This window comes from Heloderma suspectum, chromosome 2 (genome assembly GCF_057233095.1).
Source record: "Heloderma suspectum isolate Gila_16-S chromosome 2, 16-S_ref, whole genome shotgun sequence".
Lineage (NCBI taxonomy): Eukaryota > Metazoa > Chordata > Lepidosauria > Squamata > Helodermatidae > Heloderma > Heloderma suspectum.
In genome coordinates this window covers 283,508,257-283,528,183 of record NC_139459.1, presented here as the reverse complement: position 1 = coordinate 283,528,183, position 19,927 = coordinate 283,508,257, and the positions used below count along the sequence as shown (strand labels likewise).

General features: G+C 42.2%; 1 protein-coding gene across 1 annotated transcript in view; it reads right to left on the bottom strand.

Annotated features, from left to right (window-relative positions):
• Positions 1-19,927, bottom strand: part of DOCK3 (dedicator of cytokinesis 3) — a 454,424-nt gene that overhangs the window by 395,281 nt on the left and 39,216 nt on the right. Inside the window, exons 2-3 of the mRNA XM_084829818.1 lie at positions 12,097-12,180; positions 99-139 (exon numbers count right to left, since the gene is read on the bottom strand). Coding sequence (XP_084685944.1) covers positions 99-139; positions 12,097-12,180 — 125 coding nt within the window. The remainder of the gene's footprint in view (positions 1-98; positions 140-12,096; positions 12,181-19,927) is intronic.

The window sequence follows — 19,927 nt, the reverse complement described above, 5'->3', positions numbered from 1 at the left end:
GAAAAATGTTGTTCGTGAGTTAGTAACTGCTACAGACTTATTTACAAAGCTGCCTCTATCTCAATATTGTTTTTGTCAAGAAAAGAATCTAGACTCACCTTTACATTGGGTTTCTTTATTGAAATTCCTCTGTACCATCCTGCAATATAACACAATAAATCAAATGAGATGTATATTCTTGATAAAGTTAATAAAAATATAGTTACCAATTAAGAACTTGGTACTCCTACTCATTTAATACTAGAAAAGGTTCAAACTACATCTTGGCAGTGTCTCTAATTAGAGCTCTAAGGCCTTCGGGGGGGGGGGGAGAAAGTGAGTACCTAATGATTCTTAGGGTGTCTGGATAGATATCCCTCACCCACACTAACCACAAATAGATCTACCTGTAAATAGGAGGGCTTAAACTTGACATATTAAGTAGCAGGGTCAATCCCTTCTCTTCTTCATGTATAAATCTGCAGATTGGAAACCTACCCCGCCTATTGTTTCACAGAGCACACTAGAGTCCTGCTACTGGAAGGGGCAAAAAAATGCAGCTCTTCCTCTCCAAGCAATTAGTTATCATCTGCTACATGCAGCAGTCAGCTAGGGCCCTTGTCATCTCAAGCAGATCTATGGGAGTGGGGAGACATTCTACTTCAGAATGGAGTGTAGTGCTTCATCATTTTTAGGCAAGGTGCTGGAGAGTGTGGTGGCTTCTAAACTCCACATAGTGTTGGATGATGCTGAATATTTGGATCCTTTCCGATTAGGGTTCAGGCCTAGCTTTGGGGCAGAAGCAGCCTTGCTCACCCTAGTAGATTACTTATGCTGGGGAATGGATGTGGGGCATGCAATGTTATTGGTTCTCCTAGACCTCTCAGTAACTTTTGATACCATCAACAAGGGCATCCTTCCAGATCATTTGTCTTGGTTGGGCATAGGGGGCATGGTGCTACAGTGGTTCCGGTCCTTCCTGGATGGTCTCAGAAGGTGGTACTGAAGGACCTCTGCTCCACCCCATAGCCTTTGGCCTGTAGGGTGCTACAAGGTTCCAGCTTCTCCCCTATGCTCTTCAACATCTACATGAACCCACCAGGGGAAATCATTCAGAGGTTTAGGCTGAAGTGCCATCAATATGCAGATGACGCTAAGTTTTAACTCTCCTCTCAACCTAATGATCCTATGGAAGCTCTTGAATTCCTGAACCAGTGTTTGGAGGTGGTTTTGGGATGGATAAGGGCAAACAGACTGAGACTTAATCCAGACAAGATGGAGGTCCTGTAGGTAGGGAAACCAATCAATCTGGACAGAAGAATACATCTGGCCTTAGATGGGGTTGCACGCTGTCTGAAGGACCAAGTGTATAGTTTGGGTGAGCTCCTGGACTCATTACTAAATGGGGAAGCTCAGGTGGCAGCAGTGGCCAGGAGTGCTTTTTACCAGCTTAAACTGGTACACAAACGGTAACCCTGTCTGTACAGAGAGGATCTTGCCTCAGTCATTCATACTCTGGTAGCATCCAGGCTGCCTTTGAAGATGGCTTGGAAATTTTAGCTGGTGCAGAATCCAGCTACCTGGATACTGTTGGCGTCTGGGCAGTCTGCTCATATGACACTGGTACTGCGCAGCTGCATTGGTTGAGAGTGCATTCCTGAGCCCAAATCAAAGTGCCAATATCAACCTTTAAACTAAAGCTTTATATGATTTGAGCCCATGAACAATCCAAGCACGAGGAGCCCCAGTGATGAAATGTTTCAGCACCAATGACAAAGCATCAGCAAACAAGCAAGTTAAGTACCTGTGCAGGGGGAAGGTAAGTTAAATTACTTAATTACCTATTAAATTATCTCAGGTAATCATTTATAATTCATAAATAGCAGCTGAAACCAAAACAAGAGCATAGCTAAGGGAACAAAATCCCAGAGGGGTAACCCCTTGTAAATGTATAGTTGAGGGCTAAAGGGGGTGGGGGAAATCCAGGAAGAAGTTACAGGTCTTGCAGCTTTGCACTAACGAAGTGGTTGAAAAGAACCTCAGCTACCTATTTTAACTAATCCCAAGCTTAGAAAGGGGGAACAAAAACAATTCATAGCAATACATTGACATGAGCCACTGTACAGGACTAACTAGTGGAAGAGTATGCTTATAAACAGAACAAGGGCAGTCTCAGTTTGGGCTCAGTTTAGGCTCAGGTTTTAGGCCTTATAGAGCAGTACATTAGGTAAACCTCAGAAAAAAATTCATCCCAAGTTTGAGGCATCAGCATATCATCTAGTTGTTTAAAAAACACACACAGGAAGAAGGCCCCATCCCAAGTCTAAGATTTCCACTTAGCATTTAGTTTTTACAACAACAACAACAACAACAACAACAAACAGGAAAAGGATACACAGCTCCTCAGCCCCTTCCATCCCAAGGGAAGGCTTAACAACATCCCTTGCCAGATCAACTACCCTTTGTCTGCTGTTTCCACCAATGACCCATTGAAGAGAGGATCTCCCCAAATATGTCTCCCATTCACTATTGCCCTCTTGTCTAAATATGAAATCTACATTCCCAGGGGGCCAGTTTGACCTACATTCCCACCCACTGAAAGCTAGTTCAGACCAGTAGTTCACACACAGCCTCCCTTGCTTTTCAAACAAGGCCCTCCAATCAGATTGGCTGCAGCACCAGCTGGGCCTATCTATATAAGGAGAAAGGCTTGCAAAGGAGCCAGCCCTCTGAGCACAAGGAGCCCCAGTGATGAAACGTCAGCAAACAAGCAAGTTAAGCACCTGTGCAAGTTTAGCAACAGGGCAAGGAAGCCAAGGCAGTTGACACTTCCCTCCCTATTCATAGTAAGTAACTGTAAATAAATAACTATAGCTAAATTCCCCACTTTCTCGTAGTAATAACTAAGTTTTTCAGGTAAAACACACCCAAATAAAAACCAGTTATTGAGGTAGAAAGCCAACAGGGGCATGGGGGCTATCCAGTGTACTGCATTGAGTGCCACATGTACGACTATCTGCCTCCTGGACAGACGTTGTGGAGGTGTGCTTGGTGTAATGATCTCCTGGCTCTCAGGGAACATGTTCATTCCCTTGAAGCCAAGAATGCTGACCTGGAGAGGCTAAGAGTGGCAGAGAGGTTGGTGGCTGAGTCCTTCAAGGACCTAATAGTGGTGTCCCACTCCATGGGTGACAGCTCCTCTGTGGTCATGGAGAATGCGGGTCTCAGGGAAGGAGGGCATCATTCTGAGGAAGACGGAAATGATCCCTTAGAAGAGACCCAATGAGCAAATGGAAGATGAGCAAATATTCTCTCACACCAAGGATGTGCCTCCGGGGGGAGGGAGGCTTGTGGTAGTGGGAGATTTTATCATTACACACAGATAGCCTAGCAGAGAGTGCCGGTTTGGAGTCAGTGGTCGTGGTCTATGGTTGTGCCAATGATGTGGGGAAATGCAGTCATTAGGTCTTAGAAGACAAATTTAGGTTGCTAGGTAGGAGATTGAAATCCAGGACCGCCAAGGTGGCTTTCTCTGAAATGCTACCTGTTCCACATGCAGGGCCAGCCACACAGGCAAACCTGAGGAGTCTCAATGTGTGCATCAGGGATGAGACTAAGCCCTAAGCCTAAGAAGTCTGACAGCTCCAATTCTGAATCAGAGTTGGAACAGCTATATCAGAGCTATATCTTCCCTAGAGCCCCAAGATGCTGGGAGAGATTCCTCTGAAGTCTTTGACAAACAGATGGTCCAGGCTGAGTTGTTGCCCCCTCCCTCCACTGTGAGAACTCAAGTTTCGTCATCGTCGGAGGAGCGTGACTTGAGAGATGCTAGGGCGCGTCGCAAAGCAAAGCAGGAAAAATTAGGGACAGGGCTTAGACGCTCTACCAGGATAGCCACCCTAAGGGAGGGGTATCACTGTGAAATAATTTTGGCTGTGAGGTTCACTACCCTCCAGTTCGTGTCCTCTGATTAGAGATCGCAGGTTAGATGTTTAGGGCCTGATGCAGTCTGAGAGTTTCCTTGAATCTGCATTTGTAGAAAGGCTAATCTCTAGCAAATAAAGTCGTATTAGCCTGGAGCTTTGTCTCTTTGTGGTGTTGATTGCGAAGGGGAAGGACAATCCAGTCCTGACAGCGTGGATGAGACAGTGATGCAGGGAGGAGTAGTTCAGATTTGTTAGGGAACATTTTGGGACAAGCCAGACGTGTACAAAAGGGACAGGTTCCACTTCAACCAAAATGGAACCAGGCTGCTGGTACTAAACATAAAAAGGGTGGCAGAAGAGCTTTTAAAATAAAGCTTTTTTTTAAACTAAACCCTGGGGGAAAGCTGACAGGAGCTGGGAAGCATCCGGTTTGGGTTAAATCATCCAAAAGGGATGAAGATTCAAATGTTTTTGATTGTCCAAATGTAGACGGGGAGGACATAGGCCATGAGTATATGGTATAACATGATATCCAATCAAAGATGCCTAAGTGCCATAGTAAAAGTGCCACAGTAAAAGAGGTCCATGCCAGAGACATTGTGTATAGGTGTTTCTGTGCAAATGCTAGAAGCCTCCGAGCCAAAATGGGAGAGTTGGAATACTTGGTTTTAACCCTGGATATAGTGGGCATTACTGAAACCTGGTGGAACAGAGAGAACCACTGGGATATGGTAATCTCTGGATATAAACTCTACAAGGATAGGGAAGAGCATACTGGGGGAGGTGTTGGTCTGTACGTCAAAGAGGGCATAGTGTCGAGCAGACTAGAACACCTAAAAGGAGTAGACTCTTCCACAGAAGAGCTGTGGATGATAATAGAGGGCTCCAAAACTAATTTAGTGCTAGGAACATGCTATGATCCCCCAGACCAGAATGCTCAGAGTGACTTTGAGATGAAAAATGAAATCAGGGAGGCCTCTCAATGAAGAACTGTTGTAATAATGGATGACTTCAATTACCCCCACACTGCATGTTCCAGTTACGACAAACATGTTAAATTTCTTGATGCCCTAAATGATTGTGCCCTAGAACAGCTGGTCATGGAACCGACCAGAGGGGAGGTGACCCTGGATTTAATCCTAAGTGGTGTCGCCCAGGACCTAATACGAGATGTAAATGTTGTTGAACCAATTGGAAACAGTGACCACAGTGGTATCAGATTTAATATTTATGTAAATGGAAAATTGCCCAGGAAGTCCAGCGTAGTCACATTTGACTTCAAAAGAGGAAACTTCTCTAAAATGAGGGAACTGGTGAAAAGGAAGTTGAAAGGGGGAGTCAAGGTGGTTAAATCCCTTCAATGTGAAATGTGAAATTGCTGATCTTCTAACCAAAATATGCAACATGTCCCTAAGATCTCCACCAGAGGACTGAGAATGGCCAATGTAACACCAATTTTTAAAAAGGGATCCAGGGGGATCAAGGAAATTACAGGCCGGTCAGCTTAATGTCTGTTCTGGGTAAATTGGTTGAAAGCATTAGTAAAGATTTATTTATTTATTTATTTATTTATTAAATTTATTAATCACCCATCTGGCTGGTCACCCAGCCACTCTGGGCAATGTACAAAGTATATAATAAAACAGTTTAAAATAATAAAATTCTACAGTAAAAACATTTTCTAAAATACCCTAACCCATCCCAAATGCCTGCCTGAACAATCACGTTTTTAAAACGCAGCGGAAGCTCATTAAAGAGGGGGCATGGCAGAGTTCCCTAGGGAGGGAGTTCCACAGAGTGGAGGCCACCACAGAGAAGATGAAATTAGTAAGCATGTAGAAAGACGAGCCCTGCTGAAAAAGAATCAACATGGCTTCTGCAAAGGTAAGTCCTGTCTCACTAATCTTTTAGAGTTCTTTGAGAGTGTCAATCAACATGTAGACGGGGGTGATCTGGTAGACATCATTTACTTGGACTGCCAAAGGCTTTTGACAAAGTCCCTCACCAGAGACTCCTGAGCAAACTTAGCAATCATGGAATAAGAGGACAGGTCCTCTTATGGATCAGTAACTGGTTAAAGAACAGAAAGCAGAGAGTGGGAAATGGTAAATTCTGCCAATGGAGGGAAGTAAACAGTGGGGTCCCACAGGGATCTGTATTGGGGTCAATGCTTTTCAACTTGTTCATAAATGATCTAAGATTAGGAGTGAGTGGTGAAGTGGCCAAGTTTGCTAATGACACCAAATTATTTATGGTGGTTAAAACAAAACAAGATTGTGAGCTCAAAAAGGATCTCTCTAAACTGGGAGAATAGGCATCCAAATGGCAAAAGCAGTGTAAGCAATTGTAAAGTGATGCACATTAAGGCAAAAAATTCCAAACTTCAAGTAGAAACATATGGGATCTGAGCTGACCAATCAAGAAAGAGATCTTGGGGTTGTGGTGGACAGCTTGATGAAAATGTCAACCCAGTGTGCGGCTAATGTAAAAAAGGCAAACTCCATGTTAGGCATAATTAGAAAAGGAACTGAGAATAAAACTGCCAATATCATACTATCTATATACAAATACATGGTGCAATCACACTTAGAATACTGTGTACACTGCTGGTCACCACACCTCAAAAAAGATATTGTAGAGCTGGAAGGAGTGTAGAAAAGGGAGACTAAAATGATCAAAGGACTGGAACACCTCCCCTATGAGAGAAGGTTACAACAGCTGGCATAGTTTAGCTTGGGAAAAAGGAGGGGAAGGGAAGACATGATAAAGGTGTACAAAATTATGCATTGTGTGGAGAATGTGGATAGGGAGACATTTTTCTCCCTCTCTCAAAATACTAGAACCCGGATCATCCTATGACGCTCATTGGTGGGAGATTCGGGACAGATAAAAGGAAGTACTTCTTCACACAGCGCATAGTTGGACTGTGGAATTCACTGCCACAAGATGTAGTGATGGCCACCAATTTGGATGGCTTTAAAAGGGGATTAGACAAATTTATGGAGGAAAAGGCTACCAATGGCTACTAGTCCTGATGGCTATGTGCTGCCTCCAATATCAGAAGCAATATGCCTATGTACACCAGTTGCTGGGGAACATGGGTGGGAGGGTGCTGTTGCACTCATATCCTGCTTGTGGGTTCCTGCTCGACAGCTGGTTAACCACTGTGTGAACAGAATGCTGGACTAGATAGACCCTTGGTCTGATCCAGCATGGCTCTTCTTATGTTCAAGTTACTTGAAAGGCCGCCATCGCCCATACCAGTCTGCCGCTACTCTGAGGTAATCAACAGAGGCCCTTCCATATGCCTACCACCAAAGGCCGCTAGGCTGGTGAGTACAATGGAGAGGACTTCTCAGTGGTGGCCCTGCACCTCTGGAATTAAGTTTCCATCAAGGGTTCATCAGACCCCATCTGTGCAGTTCTTCAAGAAGGCTTGGAGACCCACTTGTCTGTGAGCTGCACGTTTTAGTGGTGTTATCTGTTTTTATGGTTTTATTGTACATTTATTTATTGCTCATTTGTATTGGCATACTTTTGGGTTTTTTTAAGATCTTGTACACTGCCTTTAGAGGATTCTGAATATACAGTGGAGGTGAGGAATAGATTTCAGGGATTAGACCTGATAGGCAGAGTGCCTGAGGAACTATGGACGGAGGTCTGTAACATTGTTCAGGAGGCAGCAACGAAATCCATCCCAAAGAAAAAGAAATGCAAGAAAGCAAAGTGGCTGTCTGATAAGGCTTTACAAGTAGCTCACGAAAGAAGGGAAGCGAAAAGCAAGGGAGAAAGGGGAAGATATACCCAACTGAATGCAGAGTTCCAGAGAATAGCAAGGAGAGACAAGAAGGCCTTCTTAAATGAACAGTGCAAAGAAATCGAGGAAAACAACAGAATGGGAAAGACTAGAGATCTCTTCAAGAAAATTGGAGATCTCAAGGGAACGTTTTGTGCAAAGACGGGCATGATCAAGGACAAAGAAGGCAGGGACCTAACAGAAGCAGATGAGATTAAGAAGAGGTGGAAAGAATACACAGAAGAACTATACAGGAAAGATCTGAATGTCCCTGATAGCCATGATAGTGCGGTCACTGAACTTGAGCCGGACATCCTAGAGAGTGAAGTCAAGTGGGCCTTAGGAAGCATTAGTAACAACAAAGCTAGCGGAGATGACAGTATTCCAGCCGAGCTATTTAAAATCCTAAAAGATGATGCTGTTAAAGTGCTGCATTCAATATGCCAACAAATCTGGAACACTCAACAGTGGCCACAAAACTGGAAAAGGTCAGTTTACATTCCAATTCCAAAGAAGGGCAACGCCAAAGAGTGTTCAAACTACCGCACCATTGCGCTCATTTCACATGCCAGCAAGGTGATGCTCAAAATCCTACAAGCTAGGCTTCAGCAGTATGCGAACCGAGAACTACCGGAAGTACAAGCTGGGTTTCGAAGAGGCAGAGGAACTAGAGATCAAATCGCCAACATTCGCTGCATCATGGAGAAAGCAAGAGAATTCCAGAAAAACGTCTATTTCTGCTTCATTGACTACGCTAAAGCCTTTGATTGTGTGGATCACAACAAACTGTGGCAAATTCTGAAAGTGATGGGAGTACCAGGCCACCTTACCTGTCTCCTGAGAAACCTGTACGAGGGTCAAGAAGCAACAGTAAGAACCAGACATGGAACAACCGATTGGTTCAAAATTGGGAAAGGAGTACGACAAGGCTGCATATTGTCACCCTGCTTATTTAACTTATATGCAGAGTACATCATGAGAAATGCCGGGTTGGATGAATCAATTAAGATTGCTGGGAGAATTATCAACAACCTCCGATATGCAGACGATACCACCCTAATGGCAGAAAGCGAAGAGGATCTAAAGAGCCTCTTGTTGAGGGTGAAAGAGGAGAGTGCAAAAGCTGGTTTGAAACTCAACATTAAAAAAACTAAGATCATGGCATCTGGCCCCATCACTTCCTGGCATATAGAAGGGGAAGAAATGAAAGCAGTGACAGATTTTACTTTCTTGGGCTCCAAGATCACCGCAGACGGTGACTGTAGCCATGAAATTAAAAGACGCTTGCTCCTTGGGAGGAAAGCTATGGCCAACCTAGACAGCATAGTAAGAAGCAGAGACATCACCTTGCCGACAAAGGTCCGTCTAATCAAAGCTATGGTTTTCCCAGTAGTAATGTATGGCTGTGAGAGCTGGACTATAAGGAAGGCTGAGCGCCGAAGAATTGATGCTTTCGAACTGTGGTGCTGGAGAAGACTCTTACGAGTGCCCTGGACTGCAAGGAGGTCAAATCAGTCCATCCTAAAGGAAATCAACCCTGAGTGCTCATTGGAAGGACAGATACTGAAGCTGAAGCTCCAATATTTTGGCCACCTAATGCGAAGAGAAAACTCCCTGGAAAAGACCCTGATGCTGGGAAAGACTGAAGGCAAAAGGAGAAGGGGACGGCAGAGGATGAGATGGCTAGATAGCATCACGGATGCAATGAATATGAACTTGAGCACGCTCCGGGAGAGAGCGCAGGACAGGAAGGCCTGGCGTGCTATGGTCCATGGGGTCACGAAGAGTCGGACACGACTGAACGACTGAACACCAACAACAAAAATAATTTTAAATAATGTAAAATAAAAAGTGGATCTGCTTAAAACAGCATTGTAGCCTGCTCCTTCTTCCACCTCACAAAGCAGATCTGCTTGCAAGGACTATATTAGTAAGTACCTCAGCAGACCTGTTATTCATGTGTAATTATTGTACTGCTCTTTGAGTTCAGATTGCAAATGTGTTAAGCACACTACATTACAGGAACTTACTTAGACAAGTAATTAGAAACCCAAGAGAGTTTGCCCCTCCTTGTTATTCCCTTTCAGAAAGGGATAAGCTGGTTTGTACACAAGCAAACAGAAGTTCTGAATCACTTTATTTCATACTCACTTTAAATATGGTTTAAAGGCTTCAGTGGGATCAGAATGCAACCATTCCTCTTGAAGAGAGGTTACTACCATAAGTACCTTCCACTATGGCTCTGAGTCTATTTTTAACTCTTAAGAGTTGCAGAGGTATGTTTGAAAACATGGAGGCAATGTTTTGCCAAAGGCCTCAGTATGCCAGGGCTAGAATTTCTGTGCCCTGAATTACTACATGCCCTTGTACCTAACCTACATTATTTCCCCCTAGATACAAGATTACTTATTATTTACCCATACTTCTATATAAAAAACAAAACATTCTACAAACAAAAAAACCCCACATCACTAATTAGGCAACTTGAGAACATCTATGCAAAATAAGGATATCTTTGAGGGAACAGTAGCCAGAAATGCATGTAAGCCAGCCACAGAAGAGTTCCATTTACATATTGGGAAGGAATACAAAAGGGCTGTGGGAGTTGGGTTAGGGAACCCTACACTATCTGCTTTAGGCTACAATCCTATACTTTAGGAATCCTATTGAACTCAATGAGATTTACTTCTGAGTAGACATGCATAGGATTGTGCTGTAAATATCAGTATATTTGGTTACTGCAAACATTATACATCATTAGAATATTTTCCATAATGTATGAAAATTCATTCTGGTAATGGTAGTCTGTATTAATATCTGATATAATGAAACTCATGAGGTTATCTAGATGTATGTAACAAATATTTACTAGACACTGTTACCATAAGATACTAATGTCAGAGTTCAAGTATTTCTAGACAGATGGTTAATAAACATGCTGACCCCCTTTCTGGCTGGCCCCTTTTTGACTGGATTACTACCAATAATGCTCCAGTCATTCTTAGAGAAAGTGGGTCAGCCTAGGTTTTACTGAGCATTTGAATAATCACGGTCCACACATAATTCATTAAAACATAGGTTCTCAAATTGTGGAGTGCACCCTCTTGGGGGAGGGGTAGACATCTCCAGAAGGTCACAACAGGGTGGGCTTCTCTCTGCCTGCTGGAAAACAAGGAACTACAGGCATTTTTTCCCTTCCATTTAAGCACCATGAGAAGGATGCAAAGGAATAGGGCAAAGATTCTCCTGACTCTGACCAAGCAACAAGAATGAGGCACCCGCCTCTCTGGCTCAACCACAAGCCAAAAAGCAGAAACACAACCAGTTCTCTCTTATCTTGCCTTTCTCTTCTTCATTTGGCTGTATGGAGGAAGGGAGAGCTGAATGGAAAACAAGAGACACAGGAACTTTTAGGTCAGCCTTCGAATTCATGAGAGCCTCGTGTGGCGCAGAGTGGTAGGCAGCAATACTGCAACCGAAACTCTCCCCACGACCTGAGTTCGATCCCAGCGGAAGCTGGTTTTCAGGTAGCCGGCTCAGGTTGACTCAGCCCTCCATCCTTCCGAGGTTGGTAAAATGAGTACCCAGCTTGCTGGGGGAAAGGTAGTTAGGACTGGGGAAGGAAATGGCAAACCACCCCACTATACAGTCTGCCAGGAAAACGCCGAGGAAAAATGGCATCCCTCTAGGGGTCAGTAATGACTCGGTGCTTTGCACAAGAGGAACCTTTCCTTTCCTTGAATTCATGAGCGTCACTGCAGCCTAGTTCACAGCTTTTGCCATTCAGTTAATTAGAATAGACTCAGCCAGAAGGCGATACTGGGGGTAACAAAAGGAGGTTTCAGAAAAGGGAAATGTTCCACAGACTTTGGGGGTTAATGTTCTACAGACTTTGGGGGTTTCTGTATGAGGCACAGAAACAATCCTCTACCATTAAGAACCCTCTATGCTATTTTACCAACTGAATGTAGTAGTAGGGGTAGGGAACTCTCAGATTTTTAAAGCATAAAATCACCTACATTCTGGTTGCAACAGCTTTTGCTCACCTTCCTCTCCTGTCCCTGAAAACTGGATCAAGAAACTGCATGTATGGGAGAAAGAATTTTTACAGATCTATCCTATTTATGTTTATTCAGTAACTCATTTTATTCCGTAGTAAGTGTACATAGGATTACAAACTCTATACTCCAATAAACAGGTGTTTACCGTAGCACTTGCTACAGACACACACACACACACACACACACACACACACACGATCCCAGAATGTTCACAGATCGTTAGCACAAGGTTGAGCGAAAGGTGAAGTAAGTGAAGGAGAGGGATGAGTTCAAAGAGTTTGAGAAATACTGTCTTGAAACAAAGACAGACATATTTTGAATACATGATACCCACCTTCACATTTTTCCAGGATCTGGACAGTTTCTCCTAGTTCAAGAACCAAGCCTTGTTGCACAGGACCTCGGAAGCTGCATATAACTAGGGGAAAATAATATATTAAAAAGTCAGAGGTTGAATTCTTTAAAAGAGTATATTACACTCATTTCGTAAATATAGCAGCTACAGTATTTCTTGTCAAGATACGAGTTTTGCATAATATTCTACTTTTATTACAACCTCCTCCATAAATTTATTTTAGTAGTTATCACAAATTTAAGACCAAAAAAATCTCCAAAAGAATCAGTAACCCAATTCAGATATATAGGCATACAATCTAAAAGGAAGCCTGAAGAATAGTCAATAATATTATCACCAACTATTTATGAAAAATAATATTTGAGGAAATGGTTAGAAATGGATGCAATTTGGAATTATATTTTAAGTCCATTTTGAAAAGGTCACATTCCAAAAACTTCATACGTTTGAAAAAATAAATTAAAAAATTATTTGGATTATATATGAGCAATATTGAGTGGAATTCAACTTTTAACTCTTCATACTGGAAACTACACAAATGCCCTGACAGAAGACTGAAAATACTGCATGTTAATAATACCAAACATTTTTGAGAAATAAGCCACTGAAACTTATCAATACAAATGCATCAGGCAACTGTGTTATGGAGAAATCCTATGTCCCCTAGATAGCGATTTTTCAGTTTCCTGGCTCTACGTTCTTAGACAGGGCTCTGAGCTTGGAGCCAGGAAATCACACTCCCCACCCCCTCCCCCTCGTAGCCAGCGCAGAGAGAACTGCACTGACTGCCTCTCTGCGCTCAGTAAATGGAGTGCGGAGACGGGGGAAAGGAGGCATTCCTGGGGGCGGGGAGGAGACCAGGGTAGCATTCCAACAATCTTTTCTATGGCCGCCCCAAAAGGAGGCATTCCTGGGGGTGGGGAGGAGACCAGGGTAGCATTCCAACAATCTTTTCTATGGCCGCCCCAGCCTCCTTCCCTGAAGCCTCCACTAGCTGGGCAAAATCACCTGCCTAGCTAAAATGTAACATGGGGAGGTGTGAGGCACTCATCTCTTGAACAGGATACTCATAAGCCCATTACAAGTACCCAGGGCGCAACCCATAGGATTGCACCCTTAACAAATGATTATTAAAATACAAATCTGCTTCACTTTCATGGTACTCTGTATGCAGAGTCCACAGTTTTCCAATTATGTTTTTATTTCTGATACAGTTTTGAATTAAGCAAACAAAAATTGATAACTGGCATTTTCCTATTAGTTTGCATTACCAAATTAAGAACTAACAGTAAACCCTGATTTAAGGTATTCCTTAGCTCGGGAGTAGACAACGTGATGCCCATATGCACAAGTGCGCCCTTGGACCTCTTTCTTGATGCCAACCGAGCTGCCCTAGCCATCCTACTTTTATTATTTTTTCAATAACATTTTTACTGGCATCTGGGATCACTTCAAAGCAAAGTGAGGGCCTCTAGCTATTCTCATCTTCTTTTCCCATAAATGCCTCTGGGCCACACGTGGGATTCAGAGACATTCTTAGGAAAAAAGATGGCAGGTGGCTGCAGACCAATGCTTTCATCAGCAGCATGCCCATGTGGTGGTGCCCAGGACAGTTTCTCAAATTGCCAAATGCACCAATGGGCCCAAAAAGTTTGCCTACACCTGCATCCTAGCTGAGTTAGTGTTATATCCAAATGTGGCCAATCATTGCAAGATAGTGTGCACTATTAGAATAATCTTGTAAACAAAGGTTCAAGTTATGGTTGTCCCTGCTCCATCTAACTCAACCCCTCTGTAGGCTTCTTTGCATCTACCATCCTGCTTCACTCGCATTCCACCAAGCCCCTGCTATGCCCTCACCTCCTACAATCCCAGAAGACAGGAAGGAAACCAGAATGGGAAGCTGGCATTCTATACTGTTACACTATTATTTCACAGAACAGTACTAACAGTGACTGCTCTCTATCTTCCTTCCAGACTAATAAGATGTAAGGCTGGGAGAGACATCCTCCATCATACTACTTTGTGTTAAACAGGACTATATTATGAAGTATTATAAGTCGTTTTCCCCTCACTCTAACCTCAATTACAGTGCCTATATAAAGCTAGAAGGGAGAGTAGGGACTAGAGCCATATTTACTCACTACAAGCAACCAAGTGAGTGGTTAACTACAGATTTGCCTTGAAACACTTGAAGCTTAAAGAACTGCTGTTTTCCTAGCCAAACCTGATAGAATCTCAACATTTAGAAGAATAAAAAACTCATCTGTGCAATTCATAATCATTCCCTATGCTGAAAGAGATCCCATCATCCAGAAAAGGAAGGCAAACAAATTGACAAATCCCTCTAAATATACTACACAGTAAGAGATTATATCGTATTAAGCCTATATTAACATATATAACTTGTCACTTCAGTCCAATCCTCAAAATGAATAATCTGGTTAAATCCCAATTAAGCGTTTGGAGGGGTGGAGTGGAATCATAGAGAGTTCATCTTTTGCCACGTACTATAAAACTGACATACATTCAGTAAAATATGAAAGTTTGTACCACTTCATACCTAAATAATTGAAAGCAGTTACATACTTACATATTGATTTGTGTTCTAATAATTTTTTCTATTCATACAACATCTTTCTATAAGAAATTCTTGGTATAAAATACCTAGAGCCCACAGAAAGGGAAATAATGATAGGTTTATTCAGCCATAAAAAATAATCCTATGCTCCAAGGCAAAGACTCCAACCAGCTGCATTAGAATCTCCTAACAGATGCAACCATCCAAAAGACCTAATCATGCACGACTGCATGTACTCCACTATAATTATACCGATCACTATTAGCATCAGGATTTTATTTTATTACATTAACTGATGGAAGCTTATTTTAAGAGAAACTATAAATATTCTGTTTCCACTGCACTACAAACACAACATAAAATCAAGGTTACAGACCAAATATTCCTTGCTCTCCAAAACCCACCACATTTCTAAATTATCCAGTAGCCTTACTCTACTGAATTCAAGTTATTGTACCAAACCTATATCCCTTTTTTTAGGGCAGAGATGGCCCCCTCACCTACATACAAATTAAGAGAGCAAATCACAACAAAAAATATACAAAAATAGCACTTTGTAAGAAAGAGCTGTGTATTCTACACATGTACACATCAAGACACCATCTAGCTGTGAGTCCTGAAAGGCATGCTCATTTCCACCAGGCCTGGGATGGTGAGGCCCTGACAGACTCCAGCTACAAAGACTAATCCTGGTGCCGAACATGCCTAGACAGCCACACTCCACTGGGTACATGTTATAGAACAAATTGGTGGGGGCGTTGATAGCATTTAATGTACCTCTGTATTCTGCTGCCTTACCATAATGAAGAATTGATAAAAGCTGAAAAGAATCAACATGGCTTCTGCAAAGGTAAGTCTTATCTTACTAACCTTTTACAGTTGTTTGAGAATATCCACAAGCATATGGATAGGAGTGATCCAGTAAACAGGAGAATATAAGAAGAGCCATTTGGATCAGACCAAGGGTCCATCTAGTCTAGCATTCTGTTCACACACTGGCCAACAAGTTGTCAACAGGAGACCCACAAGCAGGACATGAGTGCAACACTGTTTACTTGGAGCAAGTAATCATAGATTAAAAGGAGAGGTCCTCTTATGGATACGGTGGTGAGAAAAAGTTTGTGAACCCCTTAGGATTGTCACATATTTCCAGACTAAAATATTACTAGACCTTAATCTAACCCCATAATCTGTTGTAAAGAACAACAGATAACCTGATTAAATAAACGACACACAAACATGATGCTTTTTCAAAATTTATCTATCCACAACTGATTCAACATTCAATATCCCTGTGTGAAAAAGTATGTGAACCTTTAGATTCAGTACCTGGTGGCACCCCCTTGAGCAGCAATGACTTCAAGTAAACATTTCCTGTAACTGTCGGTCAGTCCCTCACATTGCTTTTGAGGTATTTTGGCCCATTCCTCCTTACATAACTGCTTCAAGTCAGTGACATTTCAGGGCTTCCTTGCATGAACAGCTGGCTTCAGTTCCTGCCACAACATTTCAATGGGGTTTAGGTCCGGACTTGGACTAGGCTATTCTAAACATGGAATTTCTTCTGCTGCAGCCATACTTTTGCAGCTCATACATGTAGGATCATTGTCATGTTGCATGACCCACTTCCAGTTCAACTTCAGCTTGCCAGACATTCTCCTCTAGAATCTTCTAATACATTGCAGAATTCATGGTTGTGTCAATGATAGTACGCTGTCCAGGTCCTGAGGCAGCAAAGCAGGCCCAAACCATCACATTCCCACCACTATGCTCGACAGTTGGGATGAGGTTCTTCTGTTCTGTCAATCTGGTACTAAATGGGTTAAATAATGTTGCTAACAAAAGAGTGGAGATGGCCAATTTGATCTGGAATAGCTGAACGACCTGAATGAGGGTTTGGGGGAGACCTACAAGAAGGGCCCCTAAAAGGCCTCAGATTTAAATTTAAGAATCAGACTTCTATTCCAGGCTCTTGATCCCTGGGTGAGAAGACCTTGAAGTTTGATTCTGTGCTGATTGATGTTTTCTCACTAAGACGCTAAGATTTTGCAGGATTGTCTTTGATGAAAGGGGGGGAAACACAGCTATCTTTAAAAGTGGTTTCACAGAGCTTGTTCAAGGCCACAGAGTGCTGGCAGAGTGTATGAGTGAAATGAATGAAAGAAATGAGCATGCTCAGACACCCACTAAGAGGAGAAAAAGAACTGTTTTGACATCTCATGGTGTACACCTGCTGATAAGAAAATGTCTTTACTAGACGCTAGTTGGGTGGGGGAACCTGTAGCCCTGAGCACAAGTGACAATTGGGAGGAGGTGTTCAGGTGGATATGACCAAATATGACTGAGATAACTGTGAGTTCAAAGAAGATGTACTAGGGAGAAATACATCAATCAAGATAACATGCCCAGATGGCAGACTTTGGGCCACATTTTGCGACGTTTCAAAGTAACCCGTTTATTGTAGTGCCAGAGATGTTCCCACCAAATGTGAGATTGCAAGAGATAGATCAGACACCTTACTTCTGATTGGTGAGTGGATAATCTGACCACACATGCACCTCATTTTGATTGGAAGATGGTTGTCTCATTACTCATTGGGGCCCCCACCTTTGACCAGAGCAGGTGCATAAAGCACAGGAAGCGAGAGCTCATTTCTGCTGCTGCTTTTCCTCCTGCTTCACTTCACTCTTTCTGCCTCTCCACCAGACCCAAGGATCTGGGTAACTATGGACCTCTTTAGACTCTTAGATTTTGGGGCTTAGAATGTTTTCTGATGTTAGGACTTTTGAGTATTTTCTGAAAGTAGAACTTATTTCTGAGCTTGAGACTTGGGAGTTATTTCTGAAGATGAAACATGGAATTATTTCCAAGTCTTGGGTTTTCCCTTTAACTCTAGCTGCTAGCTTTATTCTTCATATGCCCAGAGGAACTTAGTAATGGTTTAGCGTAGCTTGTACGTTCAAGTAAGGTGCAGGAGGAAGTAACGGGAGAGTTAACAATTATGTTTTAGTTAAGTTTAATTTTGGTTTAGTTTAGCTTTAAACCACAAGTAGTAAACAGGAAAAGTTGAAGGAGGAGTCATAACAATGTTAGAAGCTCAAGCCATTATCTTATTAGCTAAACTCATAATACAAACTATGGCAATTGCAATTCTTTTAATTAATGTCCTATATTTGTTGCATTCACTTTCCCTGGATTCACAGAGAAAGTTTCTAATGCTCATATAACCACCAAGCCACCAATTTCTCTTAATGTTGTAATTTTCTAAAATAAATACTCTCAATTTACCATTTTGTCTGTGATGTCTGCCTGTTGGGATTAGCTTGGTTACTCACTGGGGTGTTTTGGACCCATTTGGTGCAGGTTCTGAGGTTAAACAGGACTGAGTTTACATGTTCAAACTCAGTGTATGTTTTTTGCCAAACATAATGTTTCTCATTGAGGCTAAAAAGTTCTACCTTTGACTTGTCTATCCAGAGAACGTTGTTCTGGAAATCTTGGGGATAATCTAGGTGACCTTTAGAGAACTTCAAATGGGCAGCACTGTTCTTTTTAGAGAGCAGCGGTTTCCTCCTGGCTATCCTCCCATGAACACCATTCTTGTTCAGTCTTTTCCTGATCATTGAGTCATGAACACTGACATTAGCCAAGGCAAGAGTGGCCTGCAGAGCCTTAGATATTACTCTGGGGTTCTTTTTGACTTCCTAGATGCGGTGATTTGTTCTCAGAGAGATTTTGGTAGGACGACCGCTTCTGGGTAGAGCAACTGGGGTCTTGAACCTTCTCCATTTGTAGACTGTCTGTCTGACAGTGGACTGGTGGAGCCCCAAATTCTCAGAAATGGTTTTGTAATCCTTTCTAGACTGATGAGCAGCAATAACTGCTTTTCTGAGATCCTCAGAGACATCTTCTGATCACGGCATGATGTGTCTCCACACAACCATATGTTGAAGACCAAATTCACAAAGTCTCTCATTCTTTTATAGGGTGGGGCCTCCCAAACTCACCCCTGAAGATCCATCTAATTACTTAAACACCTGATTGTAATTATTCCCTTTAATTGAGCTGATGTAACAAGGGGTTCGCTTACTTTTGCACATATCCTGACTCTTAAGTACTCATTGTTTGCCTAATTTATACATCATTTTATTTCACAAGACATGGAATTGCTTAATGTAAACCCTATTGGATATTTAGAAAAGCACTGGTTTTGATTCATGAAGGGTATCATGGTAAAACTATGGAATTTCTGTAATTACCTTTAGGGCTCACGAACATTTTCTCACCACTGTAGGTAACTAGTTAAAGAACAGAAAACAGATGGGGTCTGAGTTGGTTGTGACTGACCAGGGAAGGGATAAAATGTTAGGCACTTTAAAATAAAAAGCAGAGAAAAGCTATAATCTCAAAGTTAGACAAAGACTGCAAAAACGTGAAAGCGATACATCTCCCAGCAGTGTGAAGACAGTACTTGTATTCCTGTGCATAGCTCCCTGTTCCACCCAAAGGCTACTATGAAGTTGACTTATCATTGCTGTATTCTGTGATGCCATAAACAGGTAATTAAGGCTGCAATTCTATGCATACATACTTGAAAACACTCACTGAATTCAATGAGAGACTTATTTCTGAGTAAACAGACACAGAAGCAGGCTGTAAAAGGCATTTCATGATGTTTAAATTAAGAGTAGATGAGAAGTTATTTTTAAATTAAACAGTTTTATTTAAATGTTTCTTATTTCCATTGAAATTGTAAACTATAAGGGTTTTTTTAATGGCCTGGTTAAATCTGAATCCAGTGCAAATGTGTTAAAACAAAAGAATGCAATTATAATTGCTTACAACCGAATGTATGAAGCTCTGTCAAACACCTGAGCCAGCGTAAGTAAGAACATAACTAATACATTTATCATTATGCAATCCCCACTTCCCTGAGTGGCGAGAGGCACTAGGGACAGTGTTACCAGGGTGTGGCTTCCTTTGGAGGTGGGTGCACTAGAGGCTTATTGCATTTTTATAGTATTTGGTTTATTTACAAATCTATGAATACAGCATAAGTGGAAGCAAGCAGCACACCTACCAGGCAGCAGATCTGCTTCCTACATCAGATCCCCAGAGAGAGAGAGGGACACTCTGTATTTGATATGCTTTCAACATTTATCTCACAGCTCTCTCCCTCTGCTCCCTATCTCAAATCGGTGTTCCTTCACACACTTACAGCTTCCAGTT